Source organism: Xylocopa sonorina, unplaced genomic scaffold, assembly GCF_050948175.1.
Source record: "Xylocopa sonorina isolate GNS202 unplaced genomic scaffold, iyXylSono1_principal scaffold0076, whole genome shotgun sequence".
Classification (NCBI taxonomy): Eukaryota; Metazoa; Arthropoda; class Insecta; order Hymenoptera; family Apidae; genus Xylocopa; species Xylocopa sonorina.
The window spans coordinates 635,765-657,198 of NW_027490147.1; the positions used below are offsets into that span (position 1 = coordinate 635,765).

Genomic DNA, 21,434 nt, shown 5'->3' on the forward strand with positions numbered 1-21,434 from the left:
CAGTTGTCGCTGATTGTCCGTCTCGGTGGTGTGGCGTCGTCCCCTGGCAGAAAATGACGGTGTCTGGACCAGCAGTCATTTGTTACCGAGATCCACCAGTAACCCGTACTGGCTCAGGAAATCGGCGCCGATCATAGATCTGGAGATGTCCGCAATGATGACACTCCATGGAAATGCACGTCGGAATCCGATGTTCAGGTTGATCGTCCTGTCGCCGTAGATATTTATTACAATGTTGTTAGCCGCACATAGCTGGTACTTTGTCATCTGAATTCGGCCTTTTATACGCGTGCGAGGATACACGCAAAGGTCTGAACCGGTATCAATCAAGACTTCTTCCTTCGTTGCGCGATCGGTGACGAACAAGCGGCTAGTCGCTGGACCCTTACTAGTTGCCGCGTTCATTGACATCCCTCCTCGTTTCCCGAAAGGAAACCGCACAGCGAACGGTACCGCGTGGATGAGGTTCCAAATTTCCAGTGGTACCAACAATGCTTGAGCTTGGCTAGTGAACTATTGCGAGTAGTAATCTTCGAACTCGAGCGGCGGCTGCAGAATCTCGTGTCTGGACGCGAATTTGAGAGCAAAATTTTCGATGCTCCGATATTTCGAGCTCCAATCTTTTCAATCGTTTTAATAAGAGCTCGGTGGTACTGATCAGCGTTATGCTAATTACCTCCTGTGCGGTCCCATCGTGGATTTGGTCCGCTGTTTTGGCTAATTTGTTTAGCAGGAGGTTTGTTTGGGCCGCGACAAAAGCCCTGGCCATAGCCGGGTGGCGAACGGACCAGAACGGCCTTAAGAATTCATCGGACACCGTAGTTCCTGCCAGGTCCCTCATATGACATAAGAACTGCGCCGGCGTCCTATCTCCTTTTTCCTCCTGTTCTAGTAAACGGCGAATCTTTTGTGCTTGCAAGAAGGATAATCTAAGCACTTGTTCTGCCTTCAGCGTTTCATACTTCTGAGTCTCCAGCGGGTTGCTAAAAATATCTTGAACTTCGATGGCGTACTTTGGTTCTAACTGAGACATTCTTTAATCGAGCTTTGTACTGCCGGCTGTGACGCTGTTCGTTATCGATACGATCACAACGAATGTATGAATTTAGCCAGAGCGAAAATACATCAGTAAACGTCAAGGATGGCCATTTCATCTTTCACAATGAATTTCAGTTCATTTCTCCGTCATTAAATTTCGAGGTAAATGAAACTAACTTTTGCACTGCTGGTCACTACAGACATTCCAGCTTACTTGCATTGAAAGGCTGATATGAGATGCGCCATTGGATTGCATGGAAAATTGGAACTTCATAGCTTTGACACTCGGACACTATGAAGCGCCATCCCGTTGCATGGAACTGTAGAAATCACCTTCTTTTGAAGTGTAGAAGCTGACGGGAATTATGCTATGCAGAGAAGGTTACAGCTTACTTGCTTTGAAACGTTGAAATGAGAAGAACCATCTTGTTGCACAGAATATTTTTTATTACTTACGACGAATTATAGGACTGAGATGCTCCACCTTGTTGCAAGGAAACATAGAAGCTACTCACATTGACAAGTAGACACTCTGATGCGACATCCCTTTTCGTGGAACTTTATGAGTTACTTTGAAACGTAGGACTGTGAAGCTGCATCGCGTTACATGGAGATTTAAAAAGTTCTCACTATGAAACGTAGAAATGAGAAGCTCTATGATGTAACTTTGCATCTTACGTACTCTGGATCGCATATAGTGATACGGACCATCACTTTACATAAATATATAGAACACACATTGCTTTAAACGTTGAACTGAGAATTTGAGAACTTCCTCTGATACGTTGATAGTGAGGAGCTCTATTGGATTTCATAGAACTTCAGAACTTACTTGCTATGAAACGTAGGCAAATAAGGACCATCGCGTTACTTAAAACTTTAGAACTTGCTTACTTCGACAAAGATTTCCATTGGCTTCGTCCGATCTTTTAGAAGAGTTCTTGACGTTTGCAATATTACTTTGCAAGATTACTTTTCACGTTTGTAATATTTTTAAATGTATTCGAGGTGTAATCGTTTAAGTTTTAAAATGATCAGTTAATGTTGATTAGTATTTAGTAACTTGGTTATAAACATATCTGCATAAGATTTAATCCATATGTTTATAAGCCTGAAATTTATGCAGTCATTTGTTAATCACTTATTGCTCAAACAGCAAAGATTCTGACCGCTTCAGAATGGTTGACTTTCATTAATTTTCTTAAAAATTGAAATACTGTCCAAGTGCTTGCATTAAAGATTGTAATTAAGTTTTCCAAAATATTTTACCTCTTATAGATGAATTCTGGAATTGAAATTGAATGTTTTATTTTTCTAACTCCTGTTTAGAACATATTTCCATTGGAATGTTCAAGTATTTTTCATATTCGTAAATGTTGAATATGTTTAGTTGGTTCTCCAATTTAATATTTAGAATTTCCTGAGAAATATTTTTTATCGTAGTGAGCTATATAATTGCAATTAGAGTACTTTATGAAAGAATAATAACAGAGAGGTATGTTTCCAGTCTTGTAGTTTTGTAAAGATTATTTTGTCTTATTATTTAAAATGAAATATTAAGATTTGTTTACAATCTAATGGAGTTCAATTACCTTTTGATTCAAATGCATAATGAAAATCTTTCATAGTTCAACAATTTGGTGAGCTGTCCTCGGGAATCCGCAGCTCAATACATATAAAATGGACGACGAACGAACAGTCTAACCAAACGTAATCAAACCGATTTTTCAATACTAATGTTATCATGTTTAACTTATCCTGCAAACTATGAAAATGCCCTTCGAACAGTGTTTATTGACTTCCTTCCACCACTGTTTACAATACGTATGTTTCATTTACTATCAAAACCGTAAGTATTATCGCCTTTCTTTACTTTTTATAGTCTTCAATAGCTTCATGTTACACGTCGTTGAACTCGTTTTAAAATACTCTATCGTATAACGGAAGAATGATTATACCAACTCATTTTAAAAAATGAAGGCAACCTTCAAATGTCCAGCATATCTCCACTTACAAAAAACTATAATACTTATAATATATTTGTTTTTCTGGAATTTAGCCAAAAATCAGTGTTCACGATGTCGACAGATGAATGTATTTGCCTTACAATTACAAGAGCGGACAGTTTCGAATGTAGAATATTCAGTTTCTGCGCTAACCGAATCATTGCAAACGTTAAGTAAAGTGCATGCCTTTCAAAACAGTCAGATGCAAATTACGATACAACGTTCTCAAGAAATGGTACGTGTCACTCTTTTTTAGTTTCCGTTTCTTTAATCAAAGGAAATTTAATTGAAATATCCGTAAAATTTAAGGACAAAAAGTTATTATACATAGCAACATATATGATGATGATAAGGGATAAGTATACGGAACTGGAAATGGAAAGTCGCGAGCAGAAAAAGAAACTGATAGAACTGGAAAGTAGATTGATACATCCCTCAAATGATGCTTCTACGTCAATAAAATCGGTTAAACAAACAACTGCTGCAAAAATCAGGTGTAATCAATATTACTGTCGCTCAAAAGCTATAATAGAATTGGAACGAAATGGATATAAAACAGGCAATTATATCTATACGTTCTATTCTATGCAAAGGCAAATTTTTCAAAGAGAAAAAATGTATTACTTACAAATTACTTATGTTCGAAGAGATCTCATTAATTTAGGCTTCCTGTCTTGCAGAACTAATCATTCATTTAACATGGAAAGGGGACGAGGAATAGTAAAAGGTCTTCATATTTCATAGTCTCACTCGATACGTCGAATGGATCACGTAAAATATCGGACAGTAATTCCATCTACACCTTTAGACCTTAAATATATAATTACAAGAACATATTTAATACCGTTTTAATAACATTTTTCTAATTATTTATAGCTATTCCTAATAAATATATGTTAATCGAATAAGTTGCTTTACCAAGGAATAAAACAATCTGAGGATTACAAATCTGAGTATTACATAACAAAAGTGCGTTACATATATAATGTTACATGTAACAAAAGATGAATATCAAAAAGATCATACATAAGTTGAATCCACAATGCGGACATAGAGATACAGAAACGGCAAAGGTTCCAAACAATAATTAGCAAAATTCAAAAAGGGAGGAGTGAAAATTTATCTCCTTAACGATGATAAGAAACAAGTCTGCCTCATGCATTACAATCTCTCAAACAACCAGCGATTGGCACGTCAATGACAACGGATGGAACGAATTCCGAGGCAGGACTGTGCTAAGGCACTGCACCTACTCAGCTCTCGTAACGGCATACTCTTAGTACTGGGGCGACCCTCGTATCACGGCACTATTAATGCACCGCGATATAGCACACAGGCTACATGGCCATGGCAATGATACTATTAGCTCACCATAGCTACACGTGTGGTAGTAGCGTAGGCTGACATTTACTAATAGGGAAGCTGTTTCCATAAAAAATTATAAACGAATATGAAAAATGACTAAACTAAGCAAGTTATTTATTTTGATTCCAAAATAGATACACCGGCTCCAAACAAAGTTACAAGAACTCGATTTTATTATTTTCCATAAACTAGCTTGATACGGCGATTTCTTCCATAGAGTCGTTAATTACTTTATCATAAAAATATATAAATTTATTTTATATATATATTTTTTCAATGCATCGTTACAAATTCATGCAGTTGAGGGTTATATTAAATACGATGACAGCATATTGTTTAAGAAATTACACAAGGCGAAGTTATGGACGCAACAGCATGAATTTTTATTTTATAAGTAATACTAGTTGTACCCGTTCACACGTTGCTGCATTTGAACAAAAAGGCAGTATTGATACCTGAAACATAATTTATTAATGATCAAATGTATACAATACATCAAAATGAAAATTAACAATAAAATTATCCCTACATATATGTCACTTGAATATAACATATGTACAAAACATAGATATATATAGTTAATGGTAGAATAAACATGCTTCTTCACTTGTGATATTAAACAATATTGCAAACGAATTTCAATTGAACAATAATATAAGTAATTATTAAATATCATCATGAAATGAATGATATTTGATGACTAATGGTGAGCTTTACCTTAGTAGTGCTTGTAAATATACAACATTATTTGTTTTCCTATCTGATGCAAGAATAAATAAATTTGATGGTTTTCCAACTCGTGAACACCCAACGTACAGCTGTCCATGTGAGAAGCATGGATTTATCCAATTTAATCCACATACTTGCAATGATTGTCCCTGTACTTTGTTAATGGTCATTACGAAGGCAAGTCGTACAGGAAACTGTAGACGTTTGAAGTCAAATGGAGTATCCGTTGGTATTATGGGAATGCGTGATAGTAGCACATGTTCCCCTTGGTGTTTTCCCTTTAAAATGGTTGCCTCAATTATGTTATTCATTAATTTTTTTACTGATAGCCTAGTCCCATTGCATAGTCGCGGCGGATTTATATTTCCCAGAAGGATGATTGGGGAACCAATTTTCAAAGATAAAATATGCGGTGGCATTCCTTGTAGATCCAATGAATTAAAAAATTCTATTGGATAATTAACTGATTCATCGTGATTGACAACAGTATCTATGGATTTATATGTTGTTTCTTCATCAGGTACTTCATTTTGAATTGTGGAATTTATTAAATTCACATCAATGTTTTTGGCTGCCAATATAGCACGTTCACTAACCCATTGATTATTTTTATAATTCTGCGATACATTTGGAAAAACTTTGGCACTCAATTCATCAGTGGATTTTACAATGTGACAAAAGTTTTCTGGTAATGTAATACAATATGTGGATTCGTCCATTTCTATTTTACCATTCCCAATATCTAACAATTGTTTTGCAAATCGTTCAGAAGATTCATCTTGTTGTAATTGAACAATTATATATATATTGGTCTATAAGGCATATTGGTCTTTTACCGCCATAACACTGATGATTTGAGACATGCATTCAATTCATCTGCAGGTGCTGAACGTGGTATAACTGGTAGAGTTTGACGAAAATCGCCAGCTAGCAAAATGAGTGCACCACCAAAGAGCTGTTCATTTCCTCTCAAATTTTTTAATCTGCGATTGAGTGCTTCCAATGATTTCTTGTGTGCCATGGTGCATTCCTCCCATATTACAAGCTGACATGATCTCAGTACTTTTCCCATCCCAGAATATTTGCTAATATAACATGTTGGAGTTTCAATTACCTGCATATTTAATGGCATGTTCGACCACCATCCGAAAGAGTTGCTGCAATATCAGATGATGCAATAGCAAGTGCAATATTATTTTGTGATCTTATAATTGCCAGAATAATTGAAATAAGAAAAGTTTTACCAATGCCATCAGGTGCATCTAAGAAATATAAACCACAACTCTTGTTAGATATTGCATTTATAATTGTGCCATATGCTGTTCGTTGTTCTAATACCAATTTCGGCAGATTAATTCGAACAAATGTTTGTAATTCATTAACATCGAAGTGCGCTTCTCGTTGTACATCACGATCGAAAATGTCATTACCAGATCCATTTAGTAATCATTCCCAATTCTGTCAGTGACTTGTTGGCTATTGTCAAACATACATCCTCAATTAAAATCAATACCGCATTGTATATATTTGATGTACATTGAATGTTGAGATTAGCATTTATTCTACGCATGCGATGTAAAATGTCTTCACTCATATAGTTTTTATATTTTTCCCGAAGATCCTTTGGATTAGCAGGAAAATATGTAGTTAGTATGATGGAAAATAGTGTACGTATCTGCTGTGTTTGAGCTGTATTAGAAGCATCAGCGAGTGAAATATCCCAATGAGCATCGTTTTCTAAGAGAGTTTTAACTTCTGGTAAGCCTCACGAAATGTGGCACACACATGGCCATTGACCGTTTTTAATTCTGGGAAAGATGTTGGTCCACAAACATTGATTAATAATAATCATAGGTAAAAGCATTCTGCGTTATTTGGATGTACAGTGTACAGACGACCCAATGCATTTGTGGAATATAAATTTAGGTATCCTTGTACTGCTTTACCTTTTTTACGACGCTGAAATTTTCTTATTGATGTATTCCACGTAAAATAAATTGATACTTCAGAGTACAGTAGTGTCCTTGCAAAGGTATCATTTTTACATAATGTGAAAAATTCAGTTAATGTTGTTGGCGGTGGTGACATTGCTCTTGCACGTACATTTTCTGATGTAAAATATACATGCTGCCCATCTTCAAGATGTACTGCTAAATGAACAACCGTTGGAAATCGCTCATGAATGGAGAATGATAAAATACGCCATACAGCCTCATTGCTACTTATGTAGCGTCTCAGCTAATATTGGGTGACTTCATCGTTAGATGCAGTTGTATTTTCCACTCCAAACACTGCCATGTCGCTTCCTTTGTTCGTATATTTGCAAATATATTTTATAGCTTTCATTGAATTGCAGTACTCAATATTTACGTATGCGTTATACGTTTTTAGTAGTAATGGAGAATATGGTACTACCCAACGATTATCAACATCAATAGTATTGTTGAGTACTTTTAGTTTATTGGATTTTCCACCATCTTTGGTAGATCGTCGTCGATAGAGTGGATATCCATCATTGCCTGTAATAGTTTCAGCAAGTAAGTCTCTAGGATACCGCTTTGTGCAATTTCCATCTGACATGCATGGTGAATTATTATTTAGTGAGCGACATGGACCATGAATCATATTTTTTGAGACAATATCGTGTAAGTCTTTATCAATTTTAATGTCTGATATTTCTGCAGAGATGATTTCATCAATTCTGTTTGGTGTTATTTTTCCCATCATCCATATTAAAATATGCGCATGTGGTAAACCATTATTTTTGCCATTCAATGGAATACATCCAACAGCGCGTCTCTCCAAATACATAGTGTTTGACAATAAAATCTATTAAAGATTTTCATTTTTGTTTAAATACACGCGCAGAAATATCATGACGATCTGATGGTGATTGTCCAATTAATAAACGCTTCTTCATTTCATCCCATGCTCGGTTGCGTGTAAATGTGATGAAAAAATCTGGACGACCATATGCACGAACATACGTCATTGCATCTTGTGCATATTCATGCATGTGTCTTGGGCTGTCTGTAAATGTGGATAGTAAAATGACCATTTTTCCCAATTCACTAAGATTGCCATCAATTACAACTGCATCACGTAAATGGATGTACTCTTCGGAATGCAATTTGACTTGATTTAGTAGTATGTAGAGCAGTCTTTCACTTTCTATTTTTACATACATGTCAACAATGTATTGATGAAATAACTGTCTATATTTCAATATATGATTATCAGCATTCTCACAAATCATCGCTCGATATGCATAATAATTCATAGCACTGACCTTTTTGTGAATGTCCACACTAGTTGTAGGATTTCTCAAATTAATATTAAAATAATATCCATCCTCTCCCTGCAAAAATAGAATGGGATATTGTAATGCATCATATAAACGATGCGTTTCTGATACTTGGATTGCTGGACGTCACCATTTCTATGACGAAGAATTATATCGCGAGAATTAAATTCTTCATCAACTATGACAATTGCCACTTCATCGATCGTTGGTGCGTTGAATTGTCTCCGATGTTGACCAATAGGTGTTTTACTTGCCTTTATTATTACTTTGTAATCGTCAAATGGCAGTTGTTCAATGGCAGTTTTAAATAATTTAATTAATTCATTATGTTGTACAAACAAATTTTGTAATTCAGCGATAATCTCTCGTTTACTACTCATATTCAGTTGAAACCGTCTGTTGATTTGTTCGCCAGTATTTCCTATAAAATATATCCGAAGATATTTGTGATCAGCATTTGGCAAGGGCAGTAGTGATTCAACATGGTGATAAATTTGCCCTTATACTTTAAATGTTGGCATATATTTTGCGCTAACGATATTCGTTGCTCCGAACGGTATCATTTGGAAGCATGAATTGTACTTGGGTATATTTTTCAAATAATTTTTGATTTACTTGTTTCACCTGATACTGAAGTTAATAATGGTTCAGGTGGTGAACGCAAATCTGGTAACTTTACATTTCCACCTGCACAGCACATATCTGGTGCTTCATTTTTAAATTTTTGAGCACCATAATACGTACACTTTTTATCCATTTTTCCAATAATTACACTTTGGTGAATACTGTATTTGTCAAGGGGATTGTAATTGAAACCACATAAATTCAGGTCAGTATGTATCGTGCGTCTTGTCTATGTCCTGCGAATTCGATTCCTTTGCTGCCTTGCTTGCCTCTGTTCACTCGTTTCTAATGATCGAGCAAGAGCAGTGTGAACTCGATCTCTTTTTTGTCTAGCATGCCTCTGCTCACTTGTTTCTGAAGCTCGTTTTTCTCTTGGCCTTTTTGCTTGATTTGTAGATCGACCCGTGGCACTTCGCTTTGCTGGTATAATTGTGGGGTTAAATAAAACGTATTTCCAATTATTTTCTTCAGCTGGAGATCAATAATATTTTTATTTATTTACGTATTAATAATTTATTCTCGTATTAATAATTGTAAAAGTTTGTTGACTGCATTTTTGTATTTATTAGAATTTTCTGGCGAAAAACGGAACGTCAAACGCATTAATGTTGTTTTTTGTAATTTAAATTAATTTGTTAAAATCATAAAGGAACTACAATTTCTATATTTAAAATACTTTAAATTTTAATATAATTTGTAATATTCAACCAATAATTGAAAAAATATAAATAAAACGATTCAATATTTTATTTACCTTGTGCTTCATATTTTTATTTTGATTACAACTGTTATCATGGGTTTGTTATTTTTTACAGTTTAATTTGTTTTAATAAAGTAAATTCTATGAGTAAATTTCATGAGTAAAAATTTAATTTTTCAATTTATTCCTGGTTACACGTTTAATAAATATTACTAAGTAAATGTTATTTTGATATTTTTGGGATATTTGTTCGGGAGCACCTAGTAGTTGGTTCAGCGCCAGGTGATAAACATATACAACAAGGAAAGCAACGTAAACTGATTTAAAATGTTCAAGATTATATAAATTAAACTATTATACTTTTATAATCCATGTAGCGTTTCTGTTCTTTGTAACTTACAAAGAGTCTTAAAAGTGTAACGCAATGTAAAAAAATTTGGAAAAAAAGAAAGCAGGCCTTAATCTCAGATAAAGGAACCTTGGATCTTGGTAATTATCAAAATGAGAACAATTCAAAAAAATCTGGAGTCGACACATTGGAAGAAAAATTCTTCCAGTGAAAAATGCTATATGCAGTGCAATAGCAGCTTCACATCCCCTTGATATTCTACAGAAAATATTATGCCATTTTACTCGATTTACTAGAATCGAAACAATGAAACCTATTTGGTGGTATTTCTACAACTGCTACCATAGCCACACACACGCACACACGAAATCCATCAAGATTAAAGATACTGTGTATGTATTGGAGGATGCGTGCAATAAGAAAGGATTATTATATGAATAAATTGTAGAATTCCATTTGTAATTGATAATTAGATTATAAACATTTATATCCTTTTATCAGAAATTTATATAGGACAAAATTGCAGCACGCAGGTGTGTAAATATCACTTTGCGATCTCATTTCATTTTGGCAGTTATACTTATATATAAGCATCCATCCAAGCATAAAGCTTGATAATCTTTATACTATAAAATAGATATGAAACATTAGACCTTTTGCTGGCGTTGGCCTATTTTATTATTTTTGGAATTTGTGAAGCAGCTAGAAATATAATAACAAAGTACTTTACATCTTTGCTCACTGCTTCCAAAGAAAATATTAAATATGAATAACTATGTTCATTTCATTATAAATATATGAGTAAAGTTCAATCGACATAAATAAATATTGACAAACGTGATTTATTTAATTTTTATCATATAAAACATATTACAAAATTGTATAAGAATACATTTTACTTTAGTTTGTTTGATATTTTAAATATTTTATATTATCATGTTAAACTTTTACAAAAAGAAACAAAATTTTTATAAGTAGGAATAATTTTTCCTTAATTAGTTAATATGTCGGTTCTTTTTAAGAAGACGGTATTTAATTTTTGGAACTAAGTTTTGACTTTAAATTGTCCATTAATCTCTCTAATTTCATTGCTTTTTCTAGATTACCGCCAATTTTCAACTTTCCCATTACGGCTTTGTCGATGCAAGTTTAAATTCTCCGAAAGATATATAATATTATGTTATTAGTAACATTATTTTGCATTTCTAATTAATATGAACGCAAAAAATATATTTTTTTTTTATGAGAAAGCATTGTGAGAAAATTTTGAGAATCCATTGTTAATGTTGTACCTAGTGGTTGACTAGGTTCTCCTCTCCCTGCCGCACCTTTTTACCATTTTTAAGATCCACGAACCGTGTACCGGCTTCGTCACCTTTAAAATTTACGAAATTTACATATTGTAAATTTTTGCAAATGTGATATTAATAAGCTTCTGAATTATGGTTGCTTGGGCAACTAATCAGACTGATCTATGATGTGCTATAATGTACGAGGTCTAATAAATTTTTTATTATTTGAACTTACAGCTTTGTTAACAAACTTGCTGTTTAAATTAGTTTGAATGACAGTTAATATTTGCATGATCTTTTCCTCTGATTTATCTGTATAATTTGTCGTTCTATTCAATTGTTGTTTATAATTATCCAATTCTGTATGTTCCAAATTCTCCACCAGGAAGGAACCAGGCAACAATTTATCTTATCAATAATATTTATATTCTGTAAAGTAAATTGATTTGTTTACTAAAATATAAATTATACATTCATGTATGAATTGTAAACCTTTAGTTAATTATTCACACCTGGATTACACGCATAATACGGGTAAAATCAGACATTCCTTCAGTTTTGTAATATTGGCCCATCGATTACAGACCGATTAGTAACAGATTTACTGTCTGTACAAAATAAAAGCGTACATTGCATCACCCATTATTTCCAGCTACCCACTGTCTTTGACTAGACTCCATCCACAGCAATACCATCATTTTCATACTCATCGGCCCTTCCAAGAGCACACATTAACATACCAAACTTATATATTATATAAGCGATACGAGTTTGAAACCATATTCGTTTAATTTTTATACTTAGTGGTGGGCTAATATTTACTATATGAGAATTTGTGCCTTTCTTTGAGTATGATAAGCATACTTTGATATTATTTACAAGATCATAATTTTTCATAACAATGGATTCTATGCCTGGTAGATGTAATAACGCTAACATTATTATCCCTTTCAGCACTGAGTTGTGCGGCAAATGGTTTTGCGAGAACCCATATGTGGCGTTCGTTGTTGTCAGACCGGTGAAGTCATCTTTGTGAAAACTGCTCAACCTGTTCGCAATTCTGTTTCAGCAGTGATTGAAGAGACGGCGAAACGAGTCAACACATACCTACGGATGGGTGTTCCCATTAAGAATAACTTATAACTTACTGACGGATGGTGCTGCCGGCGGTCTGTTACTCACAATCGACAGACGGCTGGTGTTGCATGTGGTTAATAATCCATAAATTACTGACGATTGGAGCCACCAACAATCGATAATATATGCTTTCACACACGGCTGGTGACCAATAGTACGTAACTCAAGGCTTATCAGCGATTGGTTTACTTTAAACCCGGCCACGGAAGGGGGCACGAGCATGTTTCCTCGCCACTTAGGGCATACGCGACGAGATAAAAATGCCCATCCTAGCCCCCTAGCTAGCCACAGCTTCGGTCCGGGGCTAGGAAAAAATATGGCACCACTATTATCGTCATTTGGGCATGCCTATCATACCCATCCGTTTATTAAATACGTGGCTGCACATAGCCACACCCATCATCGCTAGTCGCTCTCTTTGAGGAAAGGACCCCTTTTAGTCTTGACTCATAGCCCGCGTAAGGACTTTGATCTACGAATTGATTGGATAAGTGTTAAAGTTAATATGAGAGATTCCAACTGTCCCATACATATTCGATAAGGGAAGAGCAGGGCTGCGATGGGGCAGAACCTGAGTGGATCTCTCCCCCGACCCACACCAATCTGAATGCCCTAGGCCATCCACCTAAGGCACATTCCGGGGGAGGGGGGGAGGGCACGAGGAGGTTTGATGCGAGGCTAAGGTGTGAGAGGCTATGTTTTCGCGTCATCAACCCTGTGACCTTATCACCGGGACCATCGCTATTCTTGGATACTAGGCGCCAACGGGCCGCCCGACATCTACGAACGCGTATGGTAGTTTATGGTGCATCCCCACCCTATCACCGACTGGTAGGAGCCTGCGGTAGGTAATTCACGATATATCGACAGTAAGTGATGCCTGCGGTCGATAGCTCACGATATTATAACGGCTGGTATTGCCAATAGTCGGTAATTGACGAATTATCGACGGCATTGCCAGTTATCGGAAATCCATTTCTTACTTGGCTTAACTTAATTTAACATGCTCTAAACTTAATTCAAACAAGCTAACCTCAGTTACACATATTCTGACTTAACCTGCCTTCACTCAAATCTAACCCAATCTAACACAATCTAACTTTACCTTTTCATACATAAACAAATCAAACCTATGCTTTCTTAAATCTAACCCAACATAACCGAACACCCTACAATCATTCCTAAACATAAACCAACCTACCATACCCTAGCAGAGACTATCTAAATGTAACATAAACACACTTTCATCTCGGGACGGAAGCAATCTCCGTAACTTTCTCAGCGATGAGTCTGTGCAAGTAAGCCTTCCGCACTTACGGAATTGCAGAGATCCGCTCCGATTAAACTCTTATTCAAGTAATGTAATGTAATTGTCGGCAGGTTCAATCGGAGCGGGTCCGCATCGGATACAGGAGCGCCTTCGGCGAAATGAAAACGAACAGTCGGAAAAGAGTAAAACTTTACTAAAAAATCGTACGGTAATCCGATATTTCGACGCGTATCTAACATACATCTTACTAAAACGTACTTCGAAAAATACAAAGGATAAGAGGATATATTCTCCAATGTATGACATATATAAATCAACGGATGCAAGGGAGAACACACGATCTCGTAAGGACAAGGTACAACGAAATAGACGATATCGTGAAACAAAATAAAAAAATCGAAAAGCTTAAAATGAAAATAATAATTTGGATTGAACAAATCAATATCACTAATCCCGGTAGGCTTAATGCAAAACGTATGACTACGAATCGGTTGGAGTATAAGATAGGTGCTGGTCGCGGTTCGAGTGGCCCTGGGAGTCCTTCGCCCGCATCGGGGCAGGAAGTAGGATGGTGGAGGGCATGCAGCCCCGACCCCCTCCCCCTGGCGTGAGCGAGACTTCTGTGCATATGCTGCTGAGAGGTGCTACCAGCTCGTGATTCGGAATCAGACCCATCGAGTCCTGGCAGAAGATTAAAGGTTGGGCAGGCGGTTCGGAGCCCTCTGTCGATGACACAAAAGGATAGGGGAATAGAAAAGGATACGAAAAGCGTATATAATGGAGAAAAAGGAAGCCCCGGAAGGAAGAACAGACACGAAAGGAGAAGCATCAGGAGCCGAAGTAAGGGAACCAAAAAGAAGGAGCAGGATACTGGAAAAGCTACCAATAAGAATAACGTCTACACTCTCAAATAGAAGACCAGGCAGCCACACATCAGACGTAATGATGAATATTATGAGCGAGAATACGGCGAAGCTAATGACATATTAGAAAACGTTAATGGGAAACATCAGGCATATAAAAAGGAACTGACATTGAACACTTGATCGAACTAGTAACGAACGGTACAGACAAAAATGAAGCAATTAAAGTAGCAAGAAGCATTCGAGGAGAAGCAACGAGATGATGAAAAGCAGGACAAACGGCAAAAAATACGGAAAGAAAATCGAGAGCGGGAGATATAATTCTGGAATTTAACTAGAAAACAGGTGTAGAGGACAAAATAAAGGAAATCAAAGAATCTATGAAAAAAGGATTCGAAGTAAAGCATACGAGTGCGAGTATAATGTCCCAACTAAGGGACATATAGCCGTTGGGTGACCAGAGAAGAAATGAAGGAGGACATAAAACGAACAGAGGAAAAAATCGAAGGAAAGGATAGCGGTATAAACGTCGAGATTTTAAAAGGAACGTGGAGGGGCAACCAAGTCGCGTTAGTTGAATTTGGACAGAAATACAGTAAAGAGCTAAAGAAGGTCAAACGACTAAGAATAGCATTAACACCTTGTCCCTGCAAAGTGCTACTCAGAATACAGAGATGCTTTAAATGTCATAAACTGGGACATATCGGCAGAGATTGCGAAGGAGTCAAGGAAAATAAGGGCATCTGCAGAATATGCGGATTCTAGAATTATACGATGACCGATTAATTGTCCGGCCTACAGAAAGCTGTTGATAGAAAAGAATGAGAAACAAATATGGAATTAAAAGTCCTACAAATCGATCTGAACAGATGCCGAATCGCGCAAGAAATCATGCAGCAAATCCGAATGATTCAAGAGACACATGTGGTAATAATATCGAAAGGACACATTTGAAGAATATTGACTGCAAGACGAGAACGGTGACGCTGCGATATGGATAACCGGCGTTAATCGAAAATGTTTCACATACGGCATCACATACTCCTAGACCGGAATCGTTCATGCAATGGTCGAAGGAATAAAAGATATAAGCTGCTACTTCTCGCCGAATAGAAACGGAAAGAGATCGAACAATATATAAACGAAACTGAGGTTAACATAGAATGGGGAGGAAATGATCTAATCGCGACGAATCCGAAAGAAGACTTTACATACTTTAAGAACGGAAACAAATCAAAGATAGACATAATGTTGATAGGAGGTTGCATATATGCTAAGTTGCGTAAAGCAGAAGTGTTTGAGATATTTTCAGCGTCGGACCTTCAATACGTACTACATACCTTCCTAAATACGAATTACAAGAATAACGAAGCCGGATTTGCAAGCCTCGATGGAAAGGAAGCGAACTGGCACGTTGAAAATACATGATCGACTTATATAATATATAGATATTTATTATTATTTAGAGGGGATGATCTATTTTTAAGTAACTAATATATATGATAAGTGTAATTATATAAACTAACTTCAAATATTTACTTGAAACATCATGAAAGGATGTGGTCCAGCGAGTGGGGGATTAATGGATCCTTGCGAGGAGCATACGGTCCAGCGAGTGGGGACTCGTGTCTCGTGGTGGAGTTAGCGGCGCGTCATTCGCGTTTAACTTATAAAATATTATAATGAAGTAGTATAGCATTATCTTACAATTACGTGTATGTTGTTCGTGTCTTGCATTCGTAACGTGTGTAACCTAGATTTATGAATTCTTATATGCAGCAATATATTAGTCCCGATATAGTATATATATGTATGTAAGAGACTTAAAAGTAGAATACAGGTAAATTCGGAATCTGGTAAAGCCGGCTCCCTGAATTGGAAGAGTCCCCATTGAGGTGATGGGCTGCAACTGCGCCTTTCAACAGAACGAAATCACAGGTGCGAGGTAGATAAGGGTGTTCTTGATTATGCTTATCTGCTTCTACACTTCAAAACAATGTGAATCCCAACATTCCTTGCAATGGCATAGCGTTTCTAGATATCTACGTGTCGACGCAATAGAGTTCTAATGCTTCATTCAACGCAATTTCGCACCTCACTTCAATGTTTCATGATAAGATATAACATTCTATGCAATATGTTATATTTATCTGCTTCTACGCTTCAGAAGAATGTGAAACCTACACCACCTTATAATGGAATAGCATTTCTAGATGTCTTCGTGTCGGTGGAATACATTTCTAATACTTCATACAGCGCGATGTAGCATCTCATTTCAACATTTCAAAGCAAAGAAGCTGTAATCATCTATGGATAGCACTATGTCTATCTGCTGGAGCTCTTCAACAGAATGTGCGCTCCGTAGTGTCTGTCTATCAAAGCAATAGAATTATAATTCTCAATGCAATGCCGTGACGCATTTCTTTCCAACGTTTCAAAGTAAGAATGCTATAATCTTCTTAATATAGCACTATACTTGTCTGCTTCTACACTTCTAAAGAATGTGAATTCCACAGTTCCATGCATCGTGATAGCGCTTTACATTGTCTGTGTGTAAAAGCAATGGTATTATAATGCTCCATACATTGCGATGGCGCATCTCATTCCAACGTTTGAAAGTAAGTATGCTGTAATCTTCTATGCATAGCATTATGTTTATCTGCTTCAGCACTCTCAAATGGTGGGAATTCTACATTTCCATGCAACTGGATAGCACATTATTGTGTATGCATGTAAAAGCAATGTAGATATAATGCTCCATGCAATGACATGGCGCACCTTATACCAACGTTTCAAAGTAAGGAAGTTGTTAGTTTCTATGTATAGCATTATGCTTATCAGCTTGTACACTTCAACATTTTCTTTTCTTCTAGACACCAACTGGCCTGGAAACCTGTGACAGAAAACGAACTGAACATTTTTGTTGGTGTCCTGCTTGTATTGGTTGTAACGCCACTACCTGAAATTAGATTATATTGGTCTCAAAAGCGTATGTATATAAGCGATCGAATAAAAAACGCGATGAAACGCATCGGTTTATATCGATACTTAGATACTTACATTTCACCGTTATTTCCACGGCTAGGACTAAGGACTGTTTGCATAAACTTGGAATTATTGTTAATGCAATTGTCCACACTTTTAAAAATACTGATAAGCCCGGTAAAAATGTTGTAATTGACGAAGCCATGATTCCATGACGAGCACGCCCCAGTTTTTGCCAATATATCCCAGGAAAGCGGCATAAATATGGTATAAAACTCTGTAAACTGTGCCTTCCGGAAGACTGCACCCATAACATTCTTATTTACGTCGGAAAAATGCTACCAGAATAGTGAAAGCACATGCACATGCTGTAGTTATGTTGTTGGAGGGTGAATTATTATTTGAAAGCAGCGTATTATACGCAGATAGTTTTTATACTAGTGTCTCTTTGGCCGAGAAAGTTCTGCAAATGGGAACATTTATTTGTGGTACAGTAAAACTTAATAAAAAATTTCCCCAGCTGCAGGCCAAACGAAAACAGCAACGGTGTAGCTTTATGTATTTTCAAAATCGAAGCGGCTTTAAATTTTTAAAGTGAACGGATAAGAGGCCCGTATACATGCTAGCCACTTCTGAAAACCACAAATGTGTTATTGTCCAGGGTTGTAATAATAAGTTAAAACCGGACACAGTGTTCCTTTATAGCAAAGCTAAGAAGGGGCTTGACCATCCGACCAGATGTCTTCTTATCACAGTTGATTACGCAGAATAGTAAAGTGGTAAAGAAAAATAGTTATCAAATTAGTGTGCGGGACTTTTCTCGTCAATGCCTGTTATATACATAGAAAATGGAGTACCAAAGGTATGAAAATATTAAACTTCTACGAAAAAATTATTGATTATTTCCTCAGTACTGTGGATCGCCACGGAGAACAAACATTGTCTGAAACAGAAGCAGTGCCGAAGTATCGTGAACATTTTCTGCTGTCGTTCCAAGAACGCGCGAGAAAAATGAGACAGCGATGTAAAGAATGTTATAAACATATGTCTAGAATAAATGGTAGGCAGTATGCTGCGAATAAGGCGATAAAAGTAAAAATCTATTGTACCCGATGTAAGGGTCAACCGAAACACCCCCCAAAATGTTTTGAATAATTACATAAAAAAATTAAATAACTATGTTAGGTTTACAATATTGAATTTTTATATTTTAAAGATTGAATATCTGTTTATAATGTTGAAAATTGAAAAATAAACCTATTTTGTACTATCTACTTTCTCAAATACAAGTGCGACCCATTGTGATGCACGCCGGACCATAAAATAAACGCTGTGACCAGCCTCCCCAAGAAACAGACGCATGTGGTCCATCGGTGATGCACACTGCCTCACGCAACAGACACGTGTGACTTACCTGTGATGCACGCCGGCGTCAACGTTCTAAACGTAGAAATTAGATGTGCCATCGCATTGCGTGGAGCACTAGATCACTACAGCTTTAACAAGCAGACAATATGAATCCCCAGCCCGGTGCAAGGAACAGTTGAATTTACATTCGTTTGAAGTGCAGTAGCAGGTAAGGATAATGCGATACATAGAACATTACAACATTCTTGCTTCCGAACGTAAAATGAGATACTCCACCGCACCGCATACAGCATTAGAACTCCATTGTTTTTACACATAGACACTATGAAACGCCGTCCCGTTGCACAGAACTGTAGAATTCATATTCATAAAAAGTGTAAATGTCGATAAGCATAATGCTATTAATTGGAGATTGCAGCTTACTTACTTTGAAACGTTTAAATGGGATGCGCTATCGCATTGCATGGTACTTTAGAACTCTACTGCTTTGACACGCAGACACTATGAAGCGCTATTCAGTTCCATGGAAATGTATAATTCACAATCTTTGGAAATGTAGAAGCAGATAAGTATAATGCTTTGCTTAGAAGTTTTAGCTTACTTACTTTGAATATTTGGAATGAGATGCGCCTTTGAATTGCATGAAGTATTAGACCTCTTCTGTTTTGACAAGCAGACTCTGTACAGCGCCATCCTGTTGCATGGAACAGTAGAAATCACAATCATTAGGTATCATATTATCTATTGGCCATGATTTCTATTGCCCTTCCAAGATTTTTCATCAAACATGGTTTTTCAAGTCTTATCATGAATATAAGCTGTGGAACCGAAAATTCGTAAATACTTTACCTTAAGCTTTTTATCAAGCCACATTTTAAATGGCGTTTCACTTTGTTTTAAAGCCTTTATTGGGCTTAAGTTTATTAAATACGTCGTAGTTAAAGCTGCTTCTACCAAAAACAGTTTATTTAAACTGGCACCACTTATCATCGTGCGTGCCTTTTCTGTTACGTTTCTGACCATTCTCTCAGAAACACCAATTGGGGAGTTCGGGGAACTGTTAGATGGTAACTAGTACCCTTTTCTACACAAAAATTTTTCATCTTATTTGACAGATATTCTCTGCCATTAAAGCTATACAACTGAACAACTTTTAAATTAAAATGAGCCTCGCATCTAGTTGCAAAATCTTTAAGTGCAGATAATACTGCTGATTTATATGTAATCAGGTATGGTACACGGTAAAGTGTATATTCGTCCACAAACAGGAGAAAATAATTCTTTCCGTTAATAGTTGAAGGAATAATAAAACAACATACATCTGAATAAATAATAAACAATTGTCGCTTTACATGCTCCATATTCTTTACCTTTTCGTATGATAACCGTGCATGCTTACATTTAATGCAAGCCTCACATAAATTATCATTCAGCACTATCAGTTCAATATGATTTACATCATTGACCATTTTTTTATTCTTCAGTTCTACGAATTTTGATCTTCCAATATGGCCCAAACGCTGATGCGACAGTTCATAGTCATTATTTAGTGCAGTATGAATCTGGTGATTTATCAACTTTTCACCATTTTTCATTTGAAAATCAGTAATAGATAAGCCATTTTATTCCTTACCTTTGATTATTTTCTAACCAGTTTTCATTACCTGAACGTTTCCATCTGTTACAAATGCGATGTGCATTCCTGCTTCTTGCATCCCTCTAACGGACAGCACCTTTCTGCCATCGAAATCTTCAAGGGTGGACTCAACTCCTCGAATGTCGAAAAGACATTATCACACTTGACAATGTGATCCGACGCTCCGGAATCCAACAGAAACTTTAATTTGTTTCTATCGTCTTCCCCATTTTCATTGTACCCCGTCATAAAGGCAAACGAGGATGTCCAAACCTTTGCAATATCCAATTCTTCTGTTACTTGAGCTGCTTGGGCGATCACCTTTTTCTTTTCCGCGTGCTGGAACGTTCTTTTATCATAAAAACGTTCTTTTATTTTATGCCCTATCGCCCACAATCATGTCATTATATATTTATCGTTTCTTTGGCCATTTAAATTATCTCTATCAGTATGTATCTTCTCAGTGTGTAATACTTTCGCGCTTGTCGAGCAGCCTGTTCGTAATTTTACTTCATGGACCAATAAACCAGTTTTTACAAATGCTAATGTTAGATTGTCTTCGGGAAATGTTCTATTGCCATAATTACTCGCCATAGCACGTTGGAAGGATTAGTAGTAAATGGAAAGCTTTATCCGTCTCTTCTAATTTTGTACACGCTACTAAGAGTTCCGTGATTATGTCGTTGAGTGGTGTAAAATGTTTGATCAAGGGCTGCTCTCCCTGTAGTTTTAAACTTAATAGTTTTTTTCTAACAGCCAATTGCGTTG

At 36.4% G+C, this 21,434-nt stretch overlaps 4 protein-coding genes across 4 annotated transcripts; all 4 read right to left on the reverse strand.

Moving 5' to 3' along the window:
• Positions 1-75: 75 nt before the first annotated feature.
• LOC143432266 (uncharacterized) lies at positions 76-411 on the reverse strand. The gene has a single exon (XM_076909042.1). The coding sequence runs from the start codon at positions 409-411 to the stop codon at positions 76-78; it is 336 nt and encodes a 111-aa protein (XP_076765157.1).
• Positions 412-4,809: 4,398 nt separating this feature from the next.
• Positions 4,810-6,258, reverse strand: LOC143432267 (ATP-dependent DNA helicase Pif1-like). Its single transcript, XM_076909043.1, has 3 exons — positions 6,004-6,258; positions 5,127-5,950; positions 4,810-4,864 (listed from the first exon to the last, which is right to left on the reverse strand). Exons 1-3 carry the CDS (start codon positions 6,256-6,258, stop codon positions 4,810-4,812), a joined length of 1,134 nt encoding a protein of 377 aa, XP_076765158.1.
• Positions 6,259-6,564: 306 nt separating this feature from the next.
• On the reverse strand, positions 6,565-6,990 carry LOC143432268 (uncharacterized). The gene is made up of 2 exons (XM_076909044.1): positions 6,936-6,990; positions 6,565-6,893 (listed from the first exon to the last, which is right to left on the reverse strand). The coding sequence occupies exons 1-2, from the start codon at positions 6,988-6,990 to the stop codon at positions 6,565-6,567; spliced, it is 384 nt and encodes a 127-aa protein (XP_076765159.1).
• Positions 6,987-9,142, reverse strand: LOC143432269 (uncharacterized). Its single transcript, XM_076909046.1, has 6 exons — positions 9,058-9,142; positions 8,778-8,941; positions 7,999-8,496; positions 7,422-7,967; positions 7,143-7,376; positions 6,987-7,097 (listed from the first exon to the last, which is right to left on the reverse strand). The coding sequence occupies exons 1-6, from the start codon at positions 9,140-9,142 to the stop codon at positions 6,987-6,989; spliced, it is 1,638 nt and encodes a 545-aa protein (XP_076765161.1).
• Between the last annotated feature and the right edge of the window lie 12,292 nt (positions 9,143-21,434).

What these genes read in the sequence shown, in the direction of transcription:
- LOC143432266 (XM_076909042.1), bottom strand. Translation starts at nt 411, where the DNA reads ATGTCAATGAACGCGGCAACTAGTAAGGGTCCAGCGACTAGCCGCTTG.
- LOC143432267 (XM_076909043.1), bottom strand. Translation starts at nt 6,258, where the DNA reads ATGCAGGTAATTGAAACTCCAACATGTTATATTAGCAAATATTCTGGG. An exon ending in CACCTGCAGATGAATTGAAT is followed by an intron (nt 5,951 to 6,003) that starts GCATGTCTCAAA and finishes TATGCCTTATAG; the next exon opens with ACCAATATATATATAATTGT. An exon ending in TATTTACAAGCACTACTAAG is followed by an intron (nt 4,865 to 5,126) that starts GTAAAGCTCACC and finishes ATTATGTTTCAG; the next exon opens with GTATCAATACTGCCTTTTTG.
- LOC143432268 (XM_076909044.1), bottom strand. Translation starts at nt 6,990, where the DNA reads ATGATTATTATTAATCAATGTTTGTGGACCAACATCTTTCCCAGAATT. An exon ending in CTTTCCCAGAATTAAAAACG is followed by an intron (nt 6,894 to 6,935) that starts GTCAATGGCCAT and finishes GAGGCTTACCAG; the next exon opens with AAGTTAAAACTCTCTTAGAA.
- LOC143432269 (XM_076909046.1), bottom strand. Translation starts at nt 9,142, where the DNA reads ATGTGCTGTGCAGGTGGAAATGTAAAGTTACCAGATTTGCGTTCACCA. An exon ending in GCGACATGGCAGTGTTTGGA is followed by an intron (nt 7,377 to 7,421) that starts GTGGAAAATACA and finishes ACCCAATATTAG; the next exon opens with CTGAGACGCTACATAAGTAG. An exon ending in GGACACTACTGTACTCTGAA is followed by an intron (nt 7,098 to 7,142) that starts GTATCAATTTAT and finishes AGAAAATTTCAG; the next exon opens with CGTCGTAAAAAAGGTAAAGC.